The sequence below is a fragment of the Typopeltis vanoorti genome, chromosome 1 (genome assembly GCF_054136105.1).
Source record: "Typopeltis vanoorti isolate ZY-2024b chromosome 1, IOZ_Tvanoo_1.0, whole genome shotgun sequence".
Classification (NCBI taxonomy): domain Eukaryota; kingdom Metazoa; phylum Arthropoda; class Arachnida; order Uropygi; family Thelyphonidae; genus Typopeltis; species Typopeltis vanoorti.
In genome coordinates this window covers 90781530-90805637 of record NC_143549.1, presented here as the reverse complement: position 1 = coordinate 90805637, position 24108 = coordinate 90781530, and the positions used below count along the sequence as shown (strand labels likewise).

The 24108-nt window shown below is 35.9% G+C and overlaps 1 protein-coding gene and 1 long non-coding RNA gene across 2 annotated transcripts in view; one reads left to right on the top strand and one right to left on the bottom strand.

The window, feature by feature from the left end:
* Positions 1-24108, top strand: part of LOC150110195 (uncharacterized) — a 122828-nt gene that overhangs the window by 21659 nt on the left and 77061 nt on the right. The window lies entirely within an intron of this gene.
* LOC150110196 (protein big brother-like) overlaps positions 1-24108 on the bottom strand; it is an 88713-nt gene that overhangs the window by 6710 nt on the left and 57895 nt on the right. Inside the window, exons 4-5 of the mRNA XM_090392124.1 lie at positions 4705-4821; positions 576-695 (exon numbers count right to left, since the gene is read on the bottom strand). Coding sequence (XP_090248250.1) covers positions 576-695; positions 4705-4821 — 237 coding nt within the window. The remainder of the gene's footprint in view (positions 1-575; positions 696-4704; positions 4822-24108) is intronic.

The window sequence follows — 24108 nt, the reverse complement described above, 5'->3', positions numbered from 1 at the left end:
TAAAAATAATACTGTTTAGTTCTTGTTTCTTGAGACATCGATGCTTCCTGCTTTTATCAGCTTTAACGGTTTCTTGAGTTGCTTTTATTATTCTTCTAATGTCATTCTGGCCGTCACTTTTTTGCCGCAGCCTTCCCAAGTGATGCGATGTGATGTGACGGAGTTCATGTTGGCACCAGCCCTATTGTGAAGACACAATTTGAGGTGAGACACGTGCAATGATGTGTGGGTCCGACACTGCAGTCGTCGGCCGTTAACATCTGTTCTCGTCAACAATAGTGTCAAGCAGAGAACTTCGGCAATACTAAATCTAGTCTCGAAAACCGAGTCGAAGTTTTAAATAATAATAAAAAAAGGAACCAATAAAAAACGGAACTTGAAAACTTCCTCGTGGGTAGCATATAAGTGCAGCTTATTACGATGAGACCCAAATGCTGGCTGCACGCGCGTGCCCCCCCCCCCCCCCCCCGTAGTAATACGCGAGTCGATGGGTCATTGGGTGACCTGCCATCTGCTGGAGAGCAGGGACTTATTTCGCCTTAAACTAAACCTCGGATTCTTAAAACTGTACTCACCTCCAACTCCGCTTCCCCTTGTCGTTCGTGTAGCGCTCGGAAAGCTCTCTGTTTTTCTTCGAATTCTCGTAATCTTTGGTTATACCTTTCTATCTGTTCCCTAAGGATTGCATCTTCCACCTGAAAAGGAATTTACGAATCAAAATTAATGAAAGAAATCCTATTTTCACACTTACATTTGCCTTCATTTTGGATATGTTAATATTATTAACATATCCAAAACAGATTCGTTTGGCATGAATAAGCAGACGTAGTAATAAAATGATTTTCCAGAATGTTACTACTAGGTGGCGAATTTTCAGTTTCCTCGGGAATTAATATTTTTATTTCAGTGAGATTAAAGACTTTAGTTTTAGGGTCAGCAATTTTGAATAATATTTGATAGAGTGATTATTATATCAGCGAAAGGTTAATTCTTTCGAAACGCATATTAAGGTTTTCGATATTTCTCGTTTTCCTGATATACCCACTTCAAAAATTTAATCGTATATGGAAGAGAATTATATTAATAAAACAATGTAGAGGTCATGCCCTAATCTACAACCAAATGGTACAAAGTTCATAATTAAGTAATAAATGTTTTTTTTTTTTTTTTGTTTACAAAAACTTGAGACGTAGGTGATTTCGATGAATTATTAAAACTGTCAGTGTATAAGTATCTGTTATACATTGCAAAATCGTACACGTAAAAGCTAAATGTGAATAAATATTAGCCTTGCATCTCCGCGTGAGTGTTGAATACCATTAAGGCAGTGGGAAAATGTAAGCCATTGACAGTTGCAACATATGATGGATGCCTAGCAGTTCGATTAACCGTGTTTTTTTTCTCTTTCTTTTTTTTATTCGCGCATAGATTTCCTTTTACAAACAGATCCACGAACATACATTACATAAAATGATATGATACATATATACGAACCTCCTACGCTGTGAAAATTATATTATAAAGATTTCTAAGGATTTCCTAATGCTCTTGGTAGATTATATGTTGACAACAGACATATTCCTATAGGACCGATTCCTATAAAATGTCATTCAGTCAGTTAGATGGTGCCTGAGTGTGTTGGTCTCACTCTTAAATGATGTTCTGACTCTTCCCACTAGCTACAAAGAATCACGTTCGTATTCGACTGGATCATTTCCGTAGATCCGAAACAGCACGGCATACATAGGCCTGTCCAGACTCAATATAGCGGTCTGTATTAATTTTTATGGCTATAGTCCAAACCAGGCCAAGCATTCTCACACTATGCAATCAACACGGCTCTTTCTTGAACTTATTTTCAGCATATTTCCGCCACCAATGATGTAGTAATCCTTGATGACGTAAATTATACTTGATTGTACTGGTTGATGACTGATATAAAAGCATGTAACAAATCCTGCTGGCAGATGCTATCATATAACAGATTATAAATTATTGTAATTTGTTAATAATAGTCAATTATGATAGGTGTGATATGAAAAACATTGAAGAGAACAGCTGGAATACACATAAGTAAGAGAATCGTTGTAAATAATACTTCGTAGACTGGTTGGAATTTCGGCTGTAGAAACTAAACCTATAAATCCAGTATACTGTGTCTGTTAACTGCGGTTCTCTCTCCTACCGGTTTGCATGCTTCTAGATGGTTAAAATTTTCGAGTGAAATATAATCCTTTGACCTTTTGACGAAATCGTTGATTCGTCTTCAACTGACAACTTTATTTAACAACAAAACGCTTTTCACGTTTTGTGGGATTTGAACCCGTGTATATCATCCAGTCATTCTCCTTCCGAATGTGCCATGCTGGCGCATACTTCATAGCAGAAACTTCCTAAGAATGCTTAGGAGGAAGGGCGTTAAAATCAGATCAGATTTGGGCTTACGATATTTAATAGTTGCAATCCGATTTTTAATCACTCTTGCTAAGAAATCGTACCTATTAGTTCCGTAATGTTTTTTTATGTCCGCCCAGCTTGAAACAACAAGAGAACTCAATTCATGATTATAAAAATAAAATAAAAAATATGGAGCAGTTTTAATTTTTGTTCAAATAGGACAACGATAACTACCTCGTTGCAATGCACAAATGACGATATTAATGACCGCAATGGTGGAGGGATGCCGGTGACTTTTATTGTTTTCTCGTGGTATTAATTGCGTCTAGCCAAAGTAATATTGCACAGGTGTTCTTTCTTTTTGTTTATTAACTAACAGTTGTTGTTCTTTTTGTTGTTAGCGTATGGGAGTATTCAGGACACTAGTTTTAACATTTGAATCCAGGATGAGATATTGGCCAGAAGTTACTACTTCCGGCCGGAGATCATTCCCTGAAGTATTCGATATCTGTAGATAAGTGTGGTTATCTACAGATAACCACACTTATCTACAGATATCGAATACTTCAGAAAACAGGCAAACCGGACCGGTTTGCCTATTTTGAGGGATGAAAAACTCGAATTTCCGGTAGCAAAAATCCTCTGCCTCTATCTTCTTCTTCTTCTTCAGCTGCTCCCATTCCGCTATTTCTGATGAGTTCTTCTCCACTGGTTTCTATTGTTGACCGCATCTTGGTCCAGGTTTTTCTCCTTCAGATCTTCCTCTACATTATCTTTTCACCTATTCTTTGGGCTTCCTCTTTTTCTTCTTCCTCCTTGTATTTCCATCATCATCATCATGATGCTTCGTCCATCATATTTTTCATTTCGCCTCATTACATGTCCATACCATCTTAATCGCGCTTCTTGCATTTTGTGTGTAATTTACAGTGACCTTTACAGTACATCTAATGTGTCCATTTCTCACGTGGTCTTTCCTTTTTTACTCCACACAGCCATCAAAGCATCCTCATTTCTGTAGCACTAATTTTGTATTCATTGGGATTCTTCATGGGCAGTGTCCCCAATCCATATAACATTATAGATCTCACTACCGTTCTGTATATATTTCCTTTCAATTTCACTGGAACTTTTCTATCTCACAAAATTCCAGAGATTTCTTTCCAATTCTTCCATCCTGCCTGAATTCTGTTATTGACTTCCCTTTCAACTTCACCTTTACTATCCACTACTAAACTTAGATATTTGAATTTATCTACTTTCTTGACGACCTCTCCATTCAGCACTACATCTTCAGGGTCAACATTTTGACCACACACTAGATATTCAGTTTTTCTTCTGCTAACTCTCAGTCCTCTTTCTTCTAATACTCTGTTCCATCCTATCAGCTTTTGTTCCACTTCAACTCTAATCATTAGAACCTTATTAAGTAATCTACCAGTCATTAACATATCTTAATGTTGCGAAAGCATCTGCATTGCTACGTTTCAAGAGCAATTTTGATCTCACCTCCCCCCCCACTCCCCCTGAATGGAAGATATATTCTCCGATATGCATGGTGTATCCAGAAATTATAATTTCGGATTGACATTTAATAATTGCTAGATATTGTCACTGTTTTTGTTTTACAAAAAACGCTTTGGGTTAGAATTCACCATGACTTAGATATTTGTAATAGCGTTTAGGTAGATGATTTTCACCATTATCTACCTAAACGGTGGTAGCTAATTTTCATCGAATAATGGAGGTACTGATTTTCAGATATTGGGTCTTGAGTTGATTCAATAATCTCGTTCGCACCAAAAAAGACTGTTATGTGGTGGATTGCTAAACAGTCGGCAATACCACCATATTAATAAAGACGACGAATCTCCAGTGTCTACCATTCCTTCAATTCCAATTTGTCTTTTTAGCAGCATAAAGTACAAGTAGAGTATAACCAACCTAACAGAGTCATCTCTCCTTTCCATTCGTCTCTTTTGTTATTTCTCTCTCAGAGGCGAAACTACCATGCCAAAGCGTCTCACCTGCCCGAAAGCCCTGCAGGTCCAATAAAGAATCGCGAGAGTGGGAAGACAATGAAGGCAACAAACGCTTGTTCGAGAAAAAAAATAATAACTCAAAGAGCGCCACTGTTCTCTTTGAATTGCTTTTCGCATTTGTCTTCACAGCAGCAGCAGCAGCAGCAGGCAAATGTGGGCATTTGTCCACTGGAAATGGCAGTTTCAATGAAAGATTTAATTTATCTCGAGATAAAGCTGTTTTCTTTATCTTTTATAGTATATTATATACAATGTTAGGCCTTACCTTTGCTCTGTCCTCATCATACTCTAGACATCCAGTGCCATCCAGCCTTTGTAGATCGATCCATCCTCTCCACCGAACACAGACTCCATTCATGATGAAACTGGTTTTAATATGCACCTATTAAAGTAGAAATGGCATAGTTAACTCAGAGAATAGCAAAGAAGTTTGTTTTTTTTCCTCCTATTGGATCGGCTAAGTTTCGAAAATTAAATACTTATTGAATTTAAAAAAATAAATTAAAAATCCTTCAAAGTAATAAACAGCAGTGATAAGGAAACTCGAGTTTCAAGGAAGAGACACCCTTCCACCTACGCATGAGACCGGTTAATCTACCTTCACATGAAACAGGATTGGCACTTGAGTATTTTCGTCTAAAAGGCATCCTCGATACTGACTGAAATGCAAAGGAAGTTATAACGGGTTCCTCACCTGGGATTTTCATCTCGCTAAACAACGAAACTGGTCAGAGAATTCACGCAAATTAACGGACGTAATCTTACTTGTTTCAGTTAATAATCCCTAGTAATATCAACACCTGTTGATATTGTAGGAACGACTATAGATAAGTGTATAAAGTTATATTCCTATTACTACACAGAAAAAAGCGACCGTATCACGTGGTTTAGACTGGGAGAACTGGATAGCGTCATTTCCATATCTACAATAGTTCGAGTGTGGTAACCGGTGGACATTTAAAAAAAAGAAAGCAAAACAGATGGTTTAGCATTTGTATTCGGAACGGCTAAAGTAAATCCTTAAATTATATGTAATTTTGAAAGCGTTCTTTTGAAAAGCTGAATAATATTTGCTTCATTTCAGTTGTTCGCGTCACCCACTCTACTTAACAGAAAAACGTTAAAAAACTGCGTTATTTGAAAAGGACCCGCGACCGACTTGTATTAAACTACTGCTAAGGTAATAGCTGATCAGTGAATACATATGTTCAAATATCTAATACAGCGTAAGAACAAGAAGAATTACAAAACTTGAATTTTTAATGCTATCTTTGGCAATGACAGCAGGAACAACCAAGGTTTTCCTTGCAAAATTAATAAAGAAAAAAAGCAGGTTATCTTTTGTCTTCTTGTATCTTGGATCCCCCACGAATGCATGTAACTCAATTCCCCCCCCCCTAAAGTCTTGGATAGATCCAACCTTTCAAATCTCGCAGTGTGAATAATAAATAATATTTCTTGTCAAATAATTAATTTTAAGTATCAGTCACCAAGTCACTCAAATACAATCAGGAAACATAAAAAGTCTACTGTTTAAAAATCTTGTTTCCCTTCCACTGATATCCTCAATCTTTAATATAAACGGAAGTACAAACATCAGTATATGGTTCCAAAATCACCTGACACTATCATCAGGAAGTAGGATGTAAGCAACAAAGTACTAGACACAACTACCCAATTATAACAGATCAACAGTGCTAATGGACTTTAGTTCGCATGGGTGACATAAGCATTCATGTGATTATTCCATTTCTTTCGCATAGTGTGGATAGAAAATCGAATTTTGTATCTTTCAAACGACCTTATCTTCTGAATGGGAATCAATATACGCTCAGTTGCCAATTTATTAGGTACCGCTCATCATTTTCATCACGTTTTTCATTGTCACGTATCCTTTCCATGCTATACAAAAGCAGGTTGCTAAATTCAAAACGATTGTGTGCTTGTGTAAATCAGTGAGATAATGAACCAACAGCATTACGTATGTGGGTTAGGAGATAATGTGTCGATGCAAGTATTACAGAAACTCTTACCATGTTGAAGTGTTCACAGAAAACAGTCTACAACGTACCGAGAATGGCACAACCACAAAACATCCAGCCTTCAGTAATCCCATTGTTTCGGATAGCTTGTTTCACGTGAGAGGCTGACGGAGGATTCCAAAAATTGTAGTCTTGTAATCGTCCATCAGCCTACAGATGAGCTGCAATCGGTCAAATAATTTGCCGATACAACACTGTTCTGGCAAAGAGTATCACGGTACGTTGAGTTAGACTCAGTTATGGATGAAGTATAGCAGCAGAATTCCCCACTGAATTTCACTCCTGTCGGGTGAAATACGACTGGCTACTAATTCAGAGCAAAGGAACACTAATATTGAACACTTGTGGAGGAGGGGGGGGGACCTTCTTTTCTGATAAATCCAGTTCCAGTTGTTCCATACTGATCGCTGACGACAGGTGTAGGGTATCAGTGGATCTTACTAGGTGAATCCATGTTGGTTGTGATGGGATGAGTTCTGTTTTTCTTGTCACATGTCAAGTCCCTTGATATCGATTGAATAATGTCTGAATTGGACTGGCTGGGATTGTTATGATTCACACCGGATGCGACTTAAAGCTAATGAGGAGAGTGTAGTGTGTGTCGGATGATGGCTTGTGGTCTTCTGGTCTGTTTGATGTTTGGAGAGATAAAAAAAAAACCTGAGTTTCCGGGAGAATAAACCTTGCTACCTCCATATGATATCGGCTAACTCATCTTAAATTTAAAAGTCCTGATAAAGATTCTTGTCGTAGACGGGATTTGAACCCATGTATTTCAAAGGGCAACATCGATATCGAAGTAGCTACGAATATTTCTAACTCCTGAGTGTCACAGACTAATTGAAAACTGATGTCAATTTGATGCAGTCCTCATATTTGGTGTTGATCTATGGTAATGGCGACTTTCATCAATATATTTTGCCACGTCACAAGCATAGAGCATTCGTGAATGGGTCCTGGAGCAGGAGAGTAAGTTTGCATCTGTGGTTGGCCTGTTCGTTCATCGGATTTTAACCTAATCGAATATCAGAGGAATGATATGAAACATGAGCTCTTCGAGACTTCAATGTGAGGCGAATGCGGTATATCTTTAGATAGGTTAGAATTGTTGGCCTACCTCTACTCAAGGCCAACATCTCTGTAGAAACCCTTTGGTATCTTATACAGTTCATGTAGGAAACAGAGTAGAGTTCGAAATTTGGATTATTCTGAGGGATAAATGGAAGGGACTCTTCTCCATATTAGGATGTCGTGCTTAATAAAGTGGCCACCGAGTGTACATGAAAATTAAGGGGTTCAGTTAGGTCCCTGAGGATAGGATTTATGGACACAGAAACACATTTTCAGTCTAACCTTCACACTAAGGACACAAAATAAAGTAATGCTGTAAAACTGAATTTTTACGTTTGAATGATACTGATTTCCTGTTTAATGTCTTCTTAAGCTTAGGTGGGCAATTTCAAACTCGTAAGCCTATGATGCATTCACGTCTACAAAAAATTGTTTTAGTGAATTTCTTCTTCAGGTCAAGAGGATATATATATACAGGGTGTTCGGGATAAATTTGACAGTTTCGTAAGGAAAAAGAAAATCTTCTTTGTATCTATTAAATTTAATGAATTGACAAAAAAACATTACAGGCAGAGTTAATTACAATACTATCAACAAGATTTACTCAAAATAACCACCATTAGCATCGATCACAGCTTCAATTCTGCTTCGGAACCTCGAACAAGCTGATGCTACAGTCTCCCTGGGAAGGGCCGCAAAAACTGTTTTAATTTTATCCATTAACTGGGCTTTTGTATTACTGGAAGTGCGATTGGTGTCTTTTTCAACTGCGCCCCATACAAAATAATCCATGGGGTTAAGGTCTGGGGAGTTTGGAGGCCAAACATTTGGACTGGTGAAGTCGTAGAAATTTTCAGACAACCATTTTTGACTTTTCCCAGAGGTGTGGCAAGGGGCCGAATCCTGCTGCCATACATACGGCCTACCATTGCCTACCCTTGTTATCCAGGGCTTGACTACAGTTAGCAACTCCACGAACAAAGCCCGAATTCCAATGCCAGGGTTCTTCAACACCTGTTCCTGCAGATTTGCGAGGAATTCTGCTGTACGAACGCAATCAGATCGTCTGCTAGGGATCTTTCTTCTTGCTACATCCTCGTAGTCACCATTGCAAGTCTCTAGTTCATGCCTGATTGTTTTTACTGTATTCAGGGAGCATTGGGCAGCAGTCGTAATATCCTTATTTTGATGGCGGGCACGAATCATCATGATACAAGTTATTCTCTTCCATGATTCAGGTGGGTTCCAGCTATCCATCCTTTCTGACATCTTGTATGTGAATGAAGAAGGGTCCAAACTTTTAAATGAAGAGAAGTGTGTGTTAATACATGTAACTTACGGAAAAATATAATTAATTATAAATATGTCAAATTTATCCCGAACACCCTGTATATATATATATATATATATATATATATATATATATATATATATATATATATATATATAGGTATCCCTTGCTTAACGCTGTTTTGCTTAACGCAGGATTTATTAACGCGGCGCAATTAATTGCGGCAATCCCTTGATACGCGGCAAGAGTTTTGATTAACGCGCCTTTAACCCTGCGGAACTCGCAGCTGATCTGACAGATACATACAAAATGTTTAATATAAATATTCTTACACAATTCAGGGTATAGCTTGGAGGTCATGAGTAGCTGTGCATTCATATGTTTCGAGTGATATTCCGCATGTTTTTTGTTGTCAGTTTGGTTTAACACATGTTATGTAAAGGTTTGTGATATTTGACAATAAATTGTATCTGAGAGATACCGCGACCTCCAATGTCAGTATAGTATGGTTTAGTTGTTGTTGTTTTTTTATTCTTTGTTCAATAATTTCTAGATTGTAACTGAAAATAAATAAACCATCATGTATTACTGAAACAGAGAGCCAAAGGCTTATTTATCATGCATGTCCTCTAGGAGTGTGCTTTACATTATGGAAAATACTAAGGAAAGTGATCTGACGCCTACCCCACCTTTACTACGAGTTGCCCATAAGGTTGCTTATGCTTGCATCCGCCGAAACTTTTAGTTTCTATATATTCGACACGAAATTCTTGTAGTTTCTATTATTCGGCTATGAAATAATGTTGGATTCAATATCCACTTAATTGTACCATCATGTATTATATTTGCAGTGTATTTTCTTTGTTTTATTGCTTCTTTGCCGAGGTCTGGAGAATCATTTTGCTTGTTATCGTAGACTTTATGCCGATAAAAAAAAAAAAAAACTAAACTGTTCAAACGACTCTTGATAACTTCTTTTGATAAAAAAAAAAAATTGCAGTAAATAATGTAGGTACAACTATTTATTAAACCTAAAAGAGTACTCCTAAAAGAGTACCATATAAAACGAATCGTTAATATAGTAATCGACCATGGACGAATTGTAATTTTTACCATTGATTATTAGATTTGATTAACGCGATTTTGATATACGCGGCAACATCGAGGGATTAATTAACCGCGTTAATCGAGGGATACCTGTATATAGTATATTGATGGCAGTGAGGTCAAGACTCCCGAGAACTCAGATGATGGACATCTCATGGCTTTGATTGTTTCGGCGTTAATTCAGCTAATTACAACGTGTTTTGGGACACCATGGTATTTGTTAAAGATAACTAACTGTCTTTCGATTACAACTATTTCGTGTTGAAGCACTTAAACTCAAAATTTTCTGTATAATCGTTAAGCATTTATATAACTTGTTAAAAACTAGTCAGCATGTCATATACTAAAACAGATTATAAGTAACTAGTAATGACGGTCTATACACACACATGATGGGATCTAGTTACTTGAAACATTGTTTTCTTGATGAACTCAGTACCAAATTGCATCAAAATCTGTCCGACGGTTTTTATCGCAGCCGCTCTCTCGCTCTTGAGAAAGGTTTTCTTTTAGGATGGATTCTAAAAAAAACAGTAATTTCTGTTCAGGCCAATGAAATGGACGTAAACAACTGCTCGTATCATATCAACTGACTAAAGTCAATCATATCGAATTACACGGAAGCTTTATTTATATGCAATTAACGGTATTCGCTCTTTTCTGTTTTTGTTATAGGTGTGAAAGGTCGTGTAACCTGATACTTTTATTCTTTGTTTTTAATTTCCAAATGCGATTGTGTCATGATAACAGAGCATGAACAAATGAATGCCATTCGGGCAACGGACAGCACAGATGTCGAGGAAATGAATCAGATCGTCATATGAAACACGGATGTTTGCATTCTTTTAAACTGTGAACTGAACTGCCTCACAATTCTCAGCAGGTGGCGCATTTTTTATTACTACTGTACTCTCCACATACCCAAGAGAACTGAAATTAGTACATGGAACTTCAATATACTCCATAGTTATAAGTAGGTGATATACAAAAGTTCTTAATATAATTAATTTGATGCTCCTTTCGGGTTAAGCAATATTGTGTGAGTTTAATAAATACAAATCGGTAATGTGGATATAATACGAATTCATATTTGAACATAATCATTTGAATGCTCCAGTTACAGAAGAGAGAAAATGCAAATTTTGTCCGTATTTGGATAAATATAAAAACACATCCAGTTTAAAAGAATAGTGTTAACTATAAGTCAGCACACATCAAACCAATTATGACAGACGACATCCATTTATCGTACTAAATACAATACTCAGAATCTCCATACGAAGTTTCCTTTAGTTATATTTATGTTGTTGTTGTTACAGGTTATAACCTAACTAATTTTATGCAATAAATCTTTATTGGAAGAATAATTTATTGGTAATTTCAATGTGATCTGCGTTTGGTCCTTTGTTGACATCGACTTGCCACCTCTGAGCGAACGGATGGCAGCGTGAAGAGCCAAGCGTCTATTGCGCAAAAGCCAAACACATCGGTAGCTAAAGAGGAAGGAGTTTTGCTTTGTCTGTGAAACAACCACACCAATGATGCTGATAAGTAAGTCCTGCCTAAACCAGTTATTTGGTTTTGCGAAAAACTAAATGACTGGTGGCTTCTTCAGGTATATATATCTGCAAAGAGAACAACGTAAATAATGCGAATCGCAGATAAACAGTTTACGGTATAATATAATACGATTTCTCAACATATGTGACTTCGACTTTTCCAAGAATCACCTAAAAAGTCTCTAGAGAACAAATGATACAAGCTATCTCGTATCTCGCTTTATATATATATATATATATATATATATATATATATACAGGGTGTTCGGGATAAATTTGACAGTTTCGTAAGGAAAAAGAAAATCTTCTTTGTATCTATTAAATTTAATGAATTGACAAAAAAACATTACAGGCAGAGTTAATTACAATACTATCAACAAGATTTACTCAAAATAACCACCATTAGCATCGATCACAGCTTCAATTCTGCTTCGGAACCTCGAACAAGCTGATGCTACAGTCTCCCTGGGAAGGGCCGCAAAAACTGTTTTAATTTTATCCATTAACTGGGCTTTTGTATTACTGGAAGTGCGATTGGTGTCTTTTTCAACTGCGCCCCATACAAAATAATCCATGGGGTTAAGGTCTGGGGAGTTTGGAGGCCAAACATTTGGACTGGTGAAGTCGTAGAAATTTTCAGACAACCATTTTTGACTTTTCCCAGAGGTGTGGCAAGGGGCCGAATCCTGCTGCCATACATACGGCCTACCATTGGCTACCCTTGTTATCCAGGGCTTGACTACAGTTAGCAACTCCACGAACAAAGCCCGAATTCCAATGCCAGGGTTCTTCAACACCTGTTCCTGCAGATTTGCGAGGAATTCTGCTGTACGAACGCAATCAGATCGTCTGCTAGGGATCTTTCTTCTTGCTACATCCTCGTAGTCACCATTGCAAGTCTCTAGTTCATGCCTGATTGTTTTTACTGTATTCAGGGAGCATTGGGCAGCAGTCGTAATATCCTTATTTTGATGGCGGGCACGAATCATCATGATACAAGTTATTCTCTTCCATGATTCAGGTGGGTTCCAGCTATCCATCCTTTCTGACATCTTGTATGTGAATGAAGAAGGGTCCAAACTTTTAAATGAAGAGAAGTGTGTGTTAATACATGTAACTTACGGAAAAATATAATTAATTATAAATATGTCAAATTTATCCCGAACACCCTGTATATGTTTGGGCAGCTAACAGATTTGCTTTATAGACATATACACAAAAGAAACAACCGCTCATTTGGATTTTTGCGAAACTAGTCAGTTTAATTAATAGTTCAGTAACAATATACGACTAATTAAATTTCTATTTTTAAATAATATACTCATATCTGCCACTGAATTAGGAACTTTTATTTAATACTGTGTTGGACCTCCTGACAATACCGATTCTCTTCAATGCTCTGCGCATAATTCGATGAGATATGGATTGGGAACAGTCTTCATTAAAATCCTTCGGTCAATTGCTGCACACAAGAAGCTCTGCCTGTCCTTATAAGCCTTCTCAGACGATGACGATTTCGTTACCGAAAAGCAATATGGGTTATTTTTCCACTGATTAAACACCCGGGATATCTTACCTTTTGAGAAACCAGTCAACTGTGCTGTTTTCAAAATTCGTCACTGCAGCCAGACGGGCATCCACAATAAGCTCTTTATCCAACTTCGAAAGATCTTTTGTTTTTCCCACTGTGATCAGCATTTTCAACCAGATTGACAACAGCATCATTTCGTTGTCCCAACAATTTATGTGCACTGTTCACCTAAATTTGTTTTGCTTTATTTTACTATTAAAATAGTCCAATTGTAACCAACACGGAAATGGCACCATAGTTTTTAATGGGTATTCTAAATATCAAATTCCATCCAGCCAGTTCTGAATCATGACCATCAGTTCAAGTCGTTTTCTCAAATTTTTGCCAATAAAAATACTGTATACTAATTGAAGCCAGAATTTTATTGTTCAATAAGTCAACAATAAACAATAAACAACAATTGAACAATAAAATACGTGATCGTATTTTATTGTTCAATAAGCCTAATCCGGAAACGTTTTGTTCCTGTAAATGATCGGAATGAACGGGTGACGGTTTAAAAACTGAAATTTTAGTAAAAACGTCTCTTACAAAAATTTCAATTTACATAAAATCCCTCCAGCTGGTAGGCTTGGAAAAACTTAAGGTAGAAGCAGGGGAGAAACTCTAATAGATTCGTTTTGCCCTATTCATGAACAATTTATACTATATCGATAGATTGTGAATCCAGTACATATCAGGTCTGTTATTCTTTATCCTTGATATCATGTGTGTATTTATGGCTTTTTTAACACTGAGTTGTTTAATTCTTTTTCTGATACGAGGGGGGAAGGCTGAAAAGTTCTGATAAAACACCTAGAACAAAAACGATATTATAAAGCAACTGATATAACCACAAGAAAGAACATATCTTAAAATCCTTTAACCCCATGTTTCATCAAATTGTAATAATTTGTTCTTTTTCTTTTAGGATATATAAGAAGACATGTCAGGGGTTTTGTAAATATTCGAAATTATTACAACTTTTCAAATCAACCTCGTCGTAAGTGTTTTCATTGCTTTACAAAAAAATTTGAATCCGGGAATATAGAAAAAAATAAAAGCAAACAAACGGGAAAAAACTTCCTATTTAAGTTGTCTCTGTATCGGATAGAAATACATCTTCAGTAACATGTAAATACATCCCAACTGAATTGTAAATACATCCCAGTAACATGCTAGGCCTATTATGCCGAGTTATTTGGCCCTCAAGTAACTTGGCTTAAATAAAACTAATTGTTTATAATAATAGGACGATTAATTTGTCATTATTGTCTACTATGGTGTATGGAGAAAAAGGCTGACTAACTTTGTCTTTCGGCCTTTCCAACGAAAGGGCATAGTCGTTACTGACTATATCGTGGCGAAACTTACTATGCATATATATTACCGATTACTTTAACAAGGAAACGCAATAAAATGAATGCGAAAACAATTGACGAAGTTCAACTAAGTTTAAATCCAAAAGCAAACAAATGACTGGAAACACGTGGCGACTTGCTTCCGTATGATTTCGCTTTTGCTTTCGTAGGCAATATGGCACTATTTCCCACTAAATTAATTTGTTATTCTCTAGGAATCCAGCATCGTTAAGCTTATAATTCGATTTTCTAAAGGGGGGGGGGGAGGGAGTTCTTAAACTGTGTTCAGCGGAACTCTATGGCTTCGAGAAAAGGAGAGGTTCCCCCAGAGTATATAGCCAATACAGGTATCCCTCGATTAACGCGGTTAATTAATCCCTCTATGTTACCGCGTATATCAAAATCGCGTTAATCAAATCTAACAATCAATGGTAAAAATTACAATTCGTCCATGGTCGATTAATGTATTAATAATTCGTTTTATATGGTACTCTTTTAGGAAAGATAAAAAATGAATGCAAAGTAAATGTTTAATAAATAGTTGTATCTACATTAGTTACTGCAATTTTTTTAATCAAAAGAAGTTATAAAGAGTCGTTTGAACAGTTTTATTTTTTCTTATCGGCATAAATTCTACGATAACATGCAAAATGACTCTCCAGACCTCGTCAAACAAGCAATAAAACATAAAGAAAAAACACTGCAAATATAATACACGATGGTACAAATTAAGTGGATATTGAATCCAACATTATTTCATAGCCGAATATAGAAACTACAAGAATTTCGTGCCGAATATATAGAAACTAAAAGTTTCGGCGGATGCAAACATAAGCATAATTATGGGAAACTCGTAGTAAAGGTGGAGTAAGCTCCAGATCACTTTTCTTTTAGTATTTTCCATAATGTAAAGCACATCTCCTAGAGCAGTGCTTCCCAAACTTCTGGATGTCAGGGCCCCCTTTGGAAAAATTAAAATATTTCACGGCCACCTCCAAAAAAAAATCGTAATATAGACATATATTATTGTAATATTTATTGTATTCATATTCAATACAAAACATACGCAGCGAATATTGCAAAAATCAAATGCAAATATTACATTTTTAGCATCTTACATACACATTTGACATGGCACATTATCTCATATTTTTATATAGATAGATATCTTGTTATTGTACATTTGCAGTACAAGCACATGAAACGTAAAACGATTAGTAATAACGAAAGAATTAAAAACATAAAAGAAGTTTACTAACAGTTTAATGTGACGGATGTGTTTCAATACTGCTACACAAAAAGTCAGTATGAGGTGAAATATTTGGAACTGCAATTCTTAGATTTCTGCTTTGAAATTAAACTTATATGAATAATAATATACGTTTACTAATATTCATTAAGCGCCGAAATACGCAGGAAGCAAAATTTGTGAACCCGCACCAATGTGTGATTTTTTTCCATTAAAATATAAAAAATAACAAAAAAGAAACAATAAAAATTAAATACGTTTCTTTTAAGATAAAAAAAATCTACTTAGTCTTAAAACATTTTAAATTTGTTTTCATTATTTCACGGCCCCAAGGGGGCCGCGGCCCACAGTTTGGGAAGCGCTGTCCTGGAGGACATGTATGATAAATAAGCCTTTGGCTCTCTATTTCAGTAATACATGATGGTTTATTTATTTTCAGTTACAATCTGGAAATTATTGAACAAAGAATAAAAAAACAACAACAACTAAACCATACTATACTGACATCGGAGGTCGCGGTATCTCTCAGATACAATTTATTGTCAAATATCACAAACCTTTACATAACATGTGTTAAACCAAACTGACAGCAAAAAAACAGTGCGGAATATCACTCGAAACATATGAATGCACAGCTACTCATGACCTCCAAGCTATACATGAATTGTGTAAGAATATTTATATTAAACATTTTGCATGTATCTGTCAGATCAGCTGCGAGTTCCGCAGGATTAAAGGCGCGTTAATCAAAACTCTTGCCGCGTATATCAAGGGATTGCCGCAATTAATTGCGCCGCGTTAATAAATCCCGTGTTAAGTAAAACCGCGTTAAACAAGGGATACTTGTATACTTGTATATATTAATCAATGCTATTATAACGATATACGACTAATTAAATTCCTATTTTTAAATAATATATATGGCAGTGATTGAATGCATCACATTGCAAACCTTCAATGAATGTAGAAATTGCCAGCCTGGTTGGCCGAAGTTCTCCAACCAATAGGCTGCGGGTTCGAATCCCACTGTGGGTATGGATGTTTGTGGTTGCCTTTTAGGTGGGTGATGAATTTCATCACCCCGTATTGAGACAACCTCCCCGCTTACTGGACGTCCGAAGTGGTTAAAAAATTCCATGTTTGGTCTCCAGAGCGGGGTTTCCGGACTATGTGAAAAAAATACAAAAAATATCTAAAATGAATAAAAATACAAAAAAAAAAAATCCTTAGCCCATTCACGGTACAAAATTTAATATAGGTTTGCAAATAAACTTTTATGAATGGAAGCCACATAAAAAGACTAATTTTTTATTAAATTGACTTATTTCTATAATAGTCATATTACTTCGTTATTTGTAATATTATGTATTATGTTTTCTTGATTAATTCTAATTACATTAATCCGCGTAGATCTTATTCTTCCTCTGTAACTTCTTTCCTCCCTCTTAGCACCAGTTTTGCAAACCTTTTCTCTTCCGTTCTGTTTAAATGACCCCCCCCCCCTTAAATGCTTTGTTCGCGTATTATTCGGTGTTAACAATGTCAGGTTCTGCCCTAACATCTTCATTTTTTATATGGAATAGCTACTTGTTCACCCTTCTAATTTTTCTCAGAACTCTGATATTTTTGATCTCTTGTCTTTAATCAATTATTTTTCTTCTAAGAGATCCATAAAGAGATCCAGATCTTCACTTTACGACAAATAGTCGAGAAAGCATGGGAATATAACAAGGATCTGTATTTAAGTTTTGTCGATTTGGAAAAGGCATATGACAAGGTGCCAAGAGAGAAGCTATTCAATACGCTGCAGTTATATGGTGTCAATGGGGCATTATATCAAGCAATACGTAGTCTTTATTTGAGTTGTAAGTCAGCAGTTAGAACTGAAGAAAGTACAGGAAGATGGTTTAATATTAAATCTGGTGTAAGACAAGGATGTACATTATCCCTCTGTTGTTCATTATCTATATGGATCACATTATGAAGGAAAGTAGTATTAAACATGATATCAAAATTGGAGATGTTAATGTCAGCTCTTCGCTTTATGCGGATGATGTTATACTGCTAAATAAATCCGCTACAAGTCTCCAAGATTTCCTGACTAAATTGAATAGCTGTTGTAATAGATATGGTATGAAGGTAAGCAATAAAAAGACAAAGACAATGAAAATAGGCAGAATCATTGAAAATGTCAACTGTGTTGTGAATGGAGAACCTGTGGAACAAGTAAAACATTTCAGCTACTTAACCGCGATTTTTAGTGAAGATGGTAAATTAAATATAGAAATAGACAACAGAATCAGCAAAGCTGGTAGGGTGGGAAGCCAATCGAATAAATTCGTATGGATTAAGAGAGAAATTAGTCGAAACACTAAATTAGCTGTATACAAGACAGTGTTCAAACCAGTTTTAACTTATGGATCCGAGAGCTGAGTCAGAAGTAAAACACTTGACCAAAGACTAGAGACCGCAGATATGAGAGTCCTGAGAAAGATTATAGGTGTGAACAGATGGCATCAATGGCAATATCATATTAAAAACGAGGATATTAGGAAAGTACTAGACATTGTCAGCATCCAGGAATGCATTAGCTAATCTCAGGTGGTATGGTCACTTAAACAAAATGGGAAAGGAAAGATTAGCAAAACAAGTGTTCTCTGTCAGGTTGGCAGCAAAACGACCCAGAGGAAGACCAAGATATAGGTGGATTGATACGGTACAAAGTGCCTTAGACGATAGAAATATAAGATCTGATAATGTTGGAGTCTTTGACAAGTAACAGACTGATTTGGAGGAAAATTGTAGATAGGAAGTTAGTAATGATGTAATTTTTTTCATGTAGTACTATCATAGCCTGTACACCCCTTGAGGGCACATTTATTATTCCTATTAATACGAATAATAAAGGACTTATTCCTATTAATAATTAAAATGTCGTTATTACAAAGGCCACAGCACAGTTGGAAAAACGATTTATTTTCTTCTGTTATCAAATTGGATTCAAATCACGTATAAGACTCCAGGAAGATTTATAAGGGCATTTCTGTGACGGTAAGTTAATCAGTTTGACAAAGTGCAGAATTTTTCATTTTGGAAACTTTGGTTTCTTATCCTGCACAAGAGATGAATCAGCCAGAGAATACGTGTAACTAACAGACAGGATTATACCCATCCCATAGCCCGAGTTACTTTGGCGTATCGCAAACAATCATATTCAAGTTTAAAATTAGTCATACATGCTTATTTACCACTTTTCGAAAGAAGATTTACTCAAAATTTACTGGAAATTTCCACCTATTACTTTCCTAACAGACTTTTAAATCTTGTTCTTGAGGCAATGATACTATATAACCTCTATATGACCTCTACGTGGATAACTGCGAAAGCCCTACGGTTCAAGAAATAAAACGCTAATAGCAACTGTCGCTAATCGTTGTTTAGAGAAGCATATTGTGCTAGAAAACAAGATTTGAGAATCGGAATTCCGTCTTCTGTCAATTACCTATGTCATCGAGGCTCTATAACTTTCTCGCCAGCCTCATTTTGCGAAGATCCTGTCAGGAGAACCAACACTAATTAACATTATCCTGTCCCTTTGCGTGATTCTGCTATTTAATTACCTGCAATTTAGACGCGTGTTGAATTGGATGCGGAATGAACACAAAAGTAAGGAAGAAACCGCTTTGTTATTATTCTAGGTTGTGGTCTCGAGTCATGCAAAGCTTCGTGAGTGCAATGCACGTTGGAACATAATGCGATTTCAAGTATGGCGAGTTCCTTTCTCAAAAGAATAAGGGACTGCTGCTAAATCACGCTCCAATAAACACATCCAGGTAAATATGCATATATATATATATATATATAATTTTTTTTAAATAGATATTTAATGACTTTAAACCGAGATATTAAATATTAAGTTTTAATGAGAATGATAGAACTAAAAAGTTTCAGCCTTTTACAGCCTTCATCAGGTATCCACTAAAGGTAGAACACAATAATAAAAATTGAAGTTGCAAAAAAACTGAGAATTACAGGCAAAAATGCAATACATAATTGACATAAAAACGTATTTTTTAAGTTGTTCTATCCAACGCGCCATTGTTTATTGCGTGCGTGCTTGTAAGTTCTCGTGAACGTCAGTATTGAACAACTGCAGCATGGCTATCAGGGATGTTGTAACTTAAATTGCTGTTCAAATGTTCAGGATTAAGGAGGATTTCCCTGGATTCCACGATTTTCCTTTCAAACTCATCACTGCAGCGAAATTTTCCTTTCAAACTCATCACGCAGCGAAATTTTCGCTGCAGTGATGAGTTTGAAAGGAAAATTGTAGAATCCAGGGAAATCCTCCTTAATCCTGAACATTTGAACAGCAATTTAAGTTACAACATCCCTGATAGCCATGCTGCAGTTGTTCAATACTGACGTTCACGAGAACTTACAAGCACGCACGCAACAGACAATGGCGCGTTGGATAGAACAACTTAAAAAATACGTTTTTATGTCAATTATGTATTGCATTTTTGCCTGTAATTCTCAGTTTTTTTGCAACTTCAATTTTTATTATTGTGTTCTACCTTTAGTGGATACCTGATGAAGGCTGTAAAAGGCTGAAACTAGTCGTATCATTCTCATTAAAACTTAATATTTTATCTCGCGGTTTTAAAGTCATTAAATATCTATTTAAAAAAAATAAAAAAAAAATATATATATATATATATATATATATATATATATTACCGTATTTACTCAAATATAACTCGCACCTTTTTCTCCAAAATTACAGTTAAAAAATCGTGGTGCGAGATATGCATGGGAATTTTCGGAAACTAAAGTTTTTCAGGAAAAAACGAAATTGAGGTTTATAATTAAATCGTCAGTATTCGTTATAATTTATAATTGCTTACATCATTTATAAAATGAATGCATTTATTTTTAATTATCAGCGTTATTAAACGCGATTGGCAGTTCACCTTCATCACGCGATATATTTGAGTGCGACAATGCTTCTATAATTAAATTAATTATTTCTGGCAAAATCATGTCCCAAGCTCTCAAAATCCAGTTGCACAACAGTTCTGATGATGATCTCTTAATCTTAATCCACCCTCGCGCAATCCAAGATCGAGTAGAAGTCAAGGCTCCAACATTTCCTCTACTGGTTGCTTCCATCTCTATGCACATGATTGGTGCGGTATTAGCAAAAGATCGTGCTAGAATTGAGTTCAAATGCTGCTTTTCTTCAACCGAATTCCAAAATACCTGAAACTGCCATAATAACATTCACTATCTCGTGTGCGAGGTATATGCCAAACTTTTTTAAATTTCTTTTTTCGTTAAATAAAATCAGGGGTGCGAGATATACGCGAAGGAGAGTATATGGTTCACCTTTAGAATATTCACATCTCAAGGTCAAAGCAAAGTCAATTCACAGACGATCACTGGCAGAAAAAGTTCATCCGAGAGATTACGCATGGTTATATGAGTCTCAAGATCATACGTAATTCCCCAGCATTAACTAAGACGATGAGGATTTCGTTTTCAGGTATAAAGAAATAAACTTATTTCATATCATGATCAAAATAAATGCTTAATAATCTCGTTAAAAGCCCCTCACTATTAATAAAGTATTGTAGACTAAAGAGTTATTCGATGTTTTAAGCAGAAACATCATAAATATCTTGATTTGCAAACATTTGGATGTTTGCCAGTGGAGATCGAAATCACTTGTATCAAAGCGGATATGCAATTATAATCCTGCAAGAAACAGCATTAGCATGGGGATTGGGGGGGGGGGGAGTTTGCGACTTTTTTTTTCCATTATTTGTGTAACTACTTCCATTATCTTCTTCGTTTTGTTCAGCGATATTATAAAAGCAAATGCTACTTTTGATATGGATGTTTTTGAATGTCTTTTTATAGGAGATGAATTTTTATCTTCCAGTGTGGGAGATCACCACCCTGCGCATTGGAGGTTCGAAGTGGCAGTGTTCGATCTGTAGAGCAGGGTTTTCTGGATTATCTACTCCCTTGTTTACTAACGTGTGATAAGCTTACAACCTTCGTTGGATGGAATTCACATACAAAAAATTATTTGAGAATAAGCAAATTCTGCGTATGGAAATATATGTGAATATATATATTCAGTTTTAATTTTTGTTGTTGTTTCTCATTGCATGGTCATAGGAGATTAACTTAGGCCCATAAAATTTAACACTATTTGAAACGACTAAGGAACGATCCAAATCTTTGTTTTTAATTACGCAATAGACTCCTTTTGCAGCTACGTGAAGCAAATTGCACTCGGTCATTAAATTTCCTCTTTCAAGTTTTAGTTCTACCACTAGTGCGGTGACTACGTTTATGACCGCAGAAAACGTCCCGCTAATATTACCGAAAAAAAAAAGTTAAGGATAATTGTCTTGACGCGAAACTGTTCGACGTTGCCCTGTACGCTCTGATTTCTGGGACGTCAATAATGTGGTAGTAAATCCTGAATTCGTTATGGTGCCACCAATCATACCGAGATCTACGTTGAAAACTGTAACATTTGAAGACACAGAATGGAAGAGTTCGTCGTGACATGTAGCAGTTATTCATCCGAAACAGCGGTATATATACAGGCCAAGCACAAGTGCATGAGCATGGAAATCAGTCACTTTGGTTTTAATGTAGGGGTACTCATCATACAGTTAGGACTTGGTCACATCTAACAACGCCACTCTTCCTCAAACTGAAGAATCATTACAGAAGACACCGGACTGAGTCAGATGATGAAGTCAAGAAAATAGGGAGGGTGAAAGATGGTTTCGTTAATATGGCAACAGGTTCTACTGTGGTTAACTAATGAAAGTTTGCAGTAGTGCGTCGTAGATGTGAGAAATAACATGGCAGTATTGTAGTATTAAAATTTGTATTGTAGATGAAAATGCAAAAATCATCATGTAAAAAAAATTGAGGGTAAATACAAATTCCTGCTTAATTGAGGCCTGAAATGGTTTGAAAAAGTTCAATGTTTGGTCTCTAGAGCAGGATTTCTGGATTATCAAACTCCTTAACCAACCAACGGTACTTGAGTGTCACAAGTTTACAACTTTCGTAAGTGGGATTCACATAAAAAAACGGAACTGTTAATTCATAACTAACTGAATTTAAACTTTAAGGTATTTTCATCGAACTGCTTTATTTTCAATCAAAATATAAAAAGGGTCTTTGTTGTAGCTCTAAAATACCAGGTATACTCAAGAACTGAAATATTGCAGTAGAAACATATGCCAAGGAACGGGAATATAAGCTGCGAATACAAGGTTGTAGATGAAGGAATATAAGAAGTGCATTGGATCTCTTCCGATCAAACAAAAACAAAATAAATGAACAAATGGACATAAGAAAGTTTACTTAATAAAGTGCATAGCGCAATATTTCGATCTGAACCTTACTGACCACCCTCAGTCATCTAAGAAATTTAAAAAAAAAAAAAATGTATAATAGAGTACTCTGGACAAAAAGGACAGTCGGCTGAGATGTGGCAATAAGAACATTAATCCTACTATGTTATCTATTAAAAAAGAAATCTGATCTACACAGCTCAAAGTCGACACGGACCACAAAATCTTCTAGGTGAAGACCCGTCTTTTACATCGATAGCATTTTAAATTGGAGCGCGTCTTCAAAGAAAGTGGCAAAGTGCTACTACACCATCCCGACTTGAACCGGAATGACTGTGTTTCCATATAAAAAATTTCACCAATTCAGATCTTCATTAATTATAAGATGCACTCTTACCGACTCTATTCAAACTAGCATTGGAAAAACTTATTACAGAACCTAAATGAACAAAGAAGAATGGTCATGGCATCATCTTGTGATCACGATGCCATTAGATGTGAGACTCTTGTCAGGATGTTATGCAAACTACATCTGATTTAATTAAAGTAATACTTGTAATTCTACGGATTTTGTCATAAATTAAGAAAAGACTAAATATATTTGTTTCAAGGCCCCATCAAGACCGATCTTATTTAGTTCTTCATAATTATGTTTTTTGAGCAAAACTGAAGCCTATCGTAGATATTTTGCAATCTTACAACTAAAATCCAGAATATTATCAAAAATCCAAAGAAAACCTATTTAATTAATATACTCCGAATGTTAGCTTACTGTTGTGAAACATGAAACATAATCGAAAACATATTACCTTTGAAAGAAAAATACCGAGAAAGATTTTTGAACCCTCTTACACTCAAAATACTGGACTGTATGAACAAGGACAACATTTTATCATAAGAAGTACGAGAATTAAGCGGTTTGTCATCTTTGAGGAAAGATAATCAGGTGATCAAGTGCTTACAAATAAAATTGATAAGGCTAGACCTGCAGGAAGATGCCGAGCACGATGGATGGATGTGATGATGAAGAC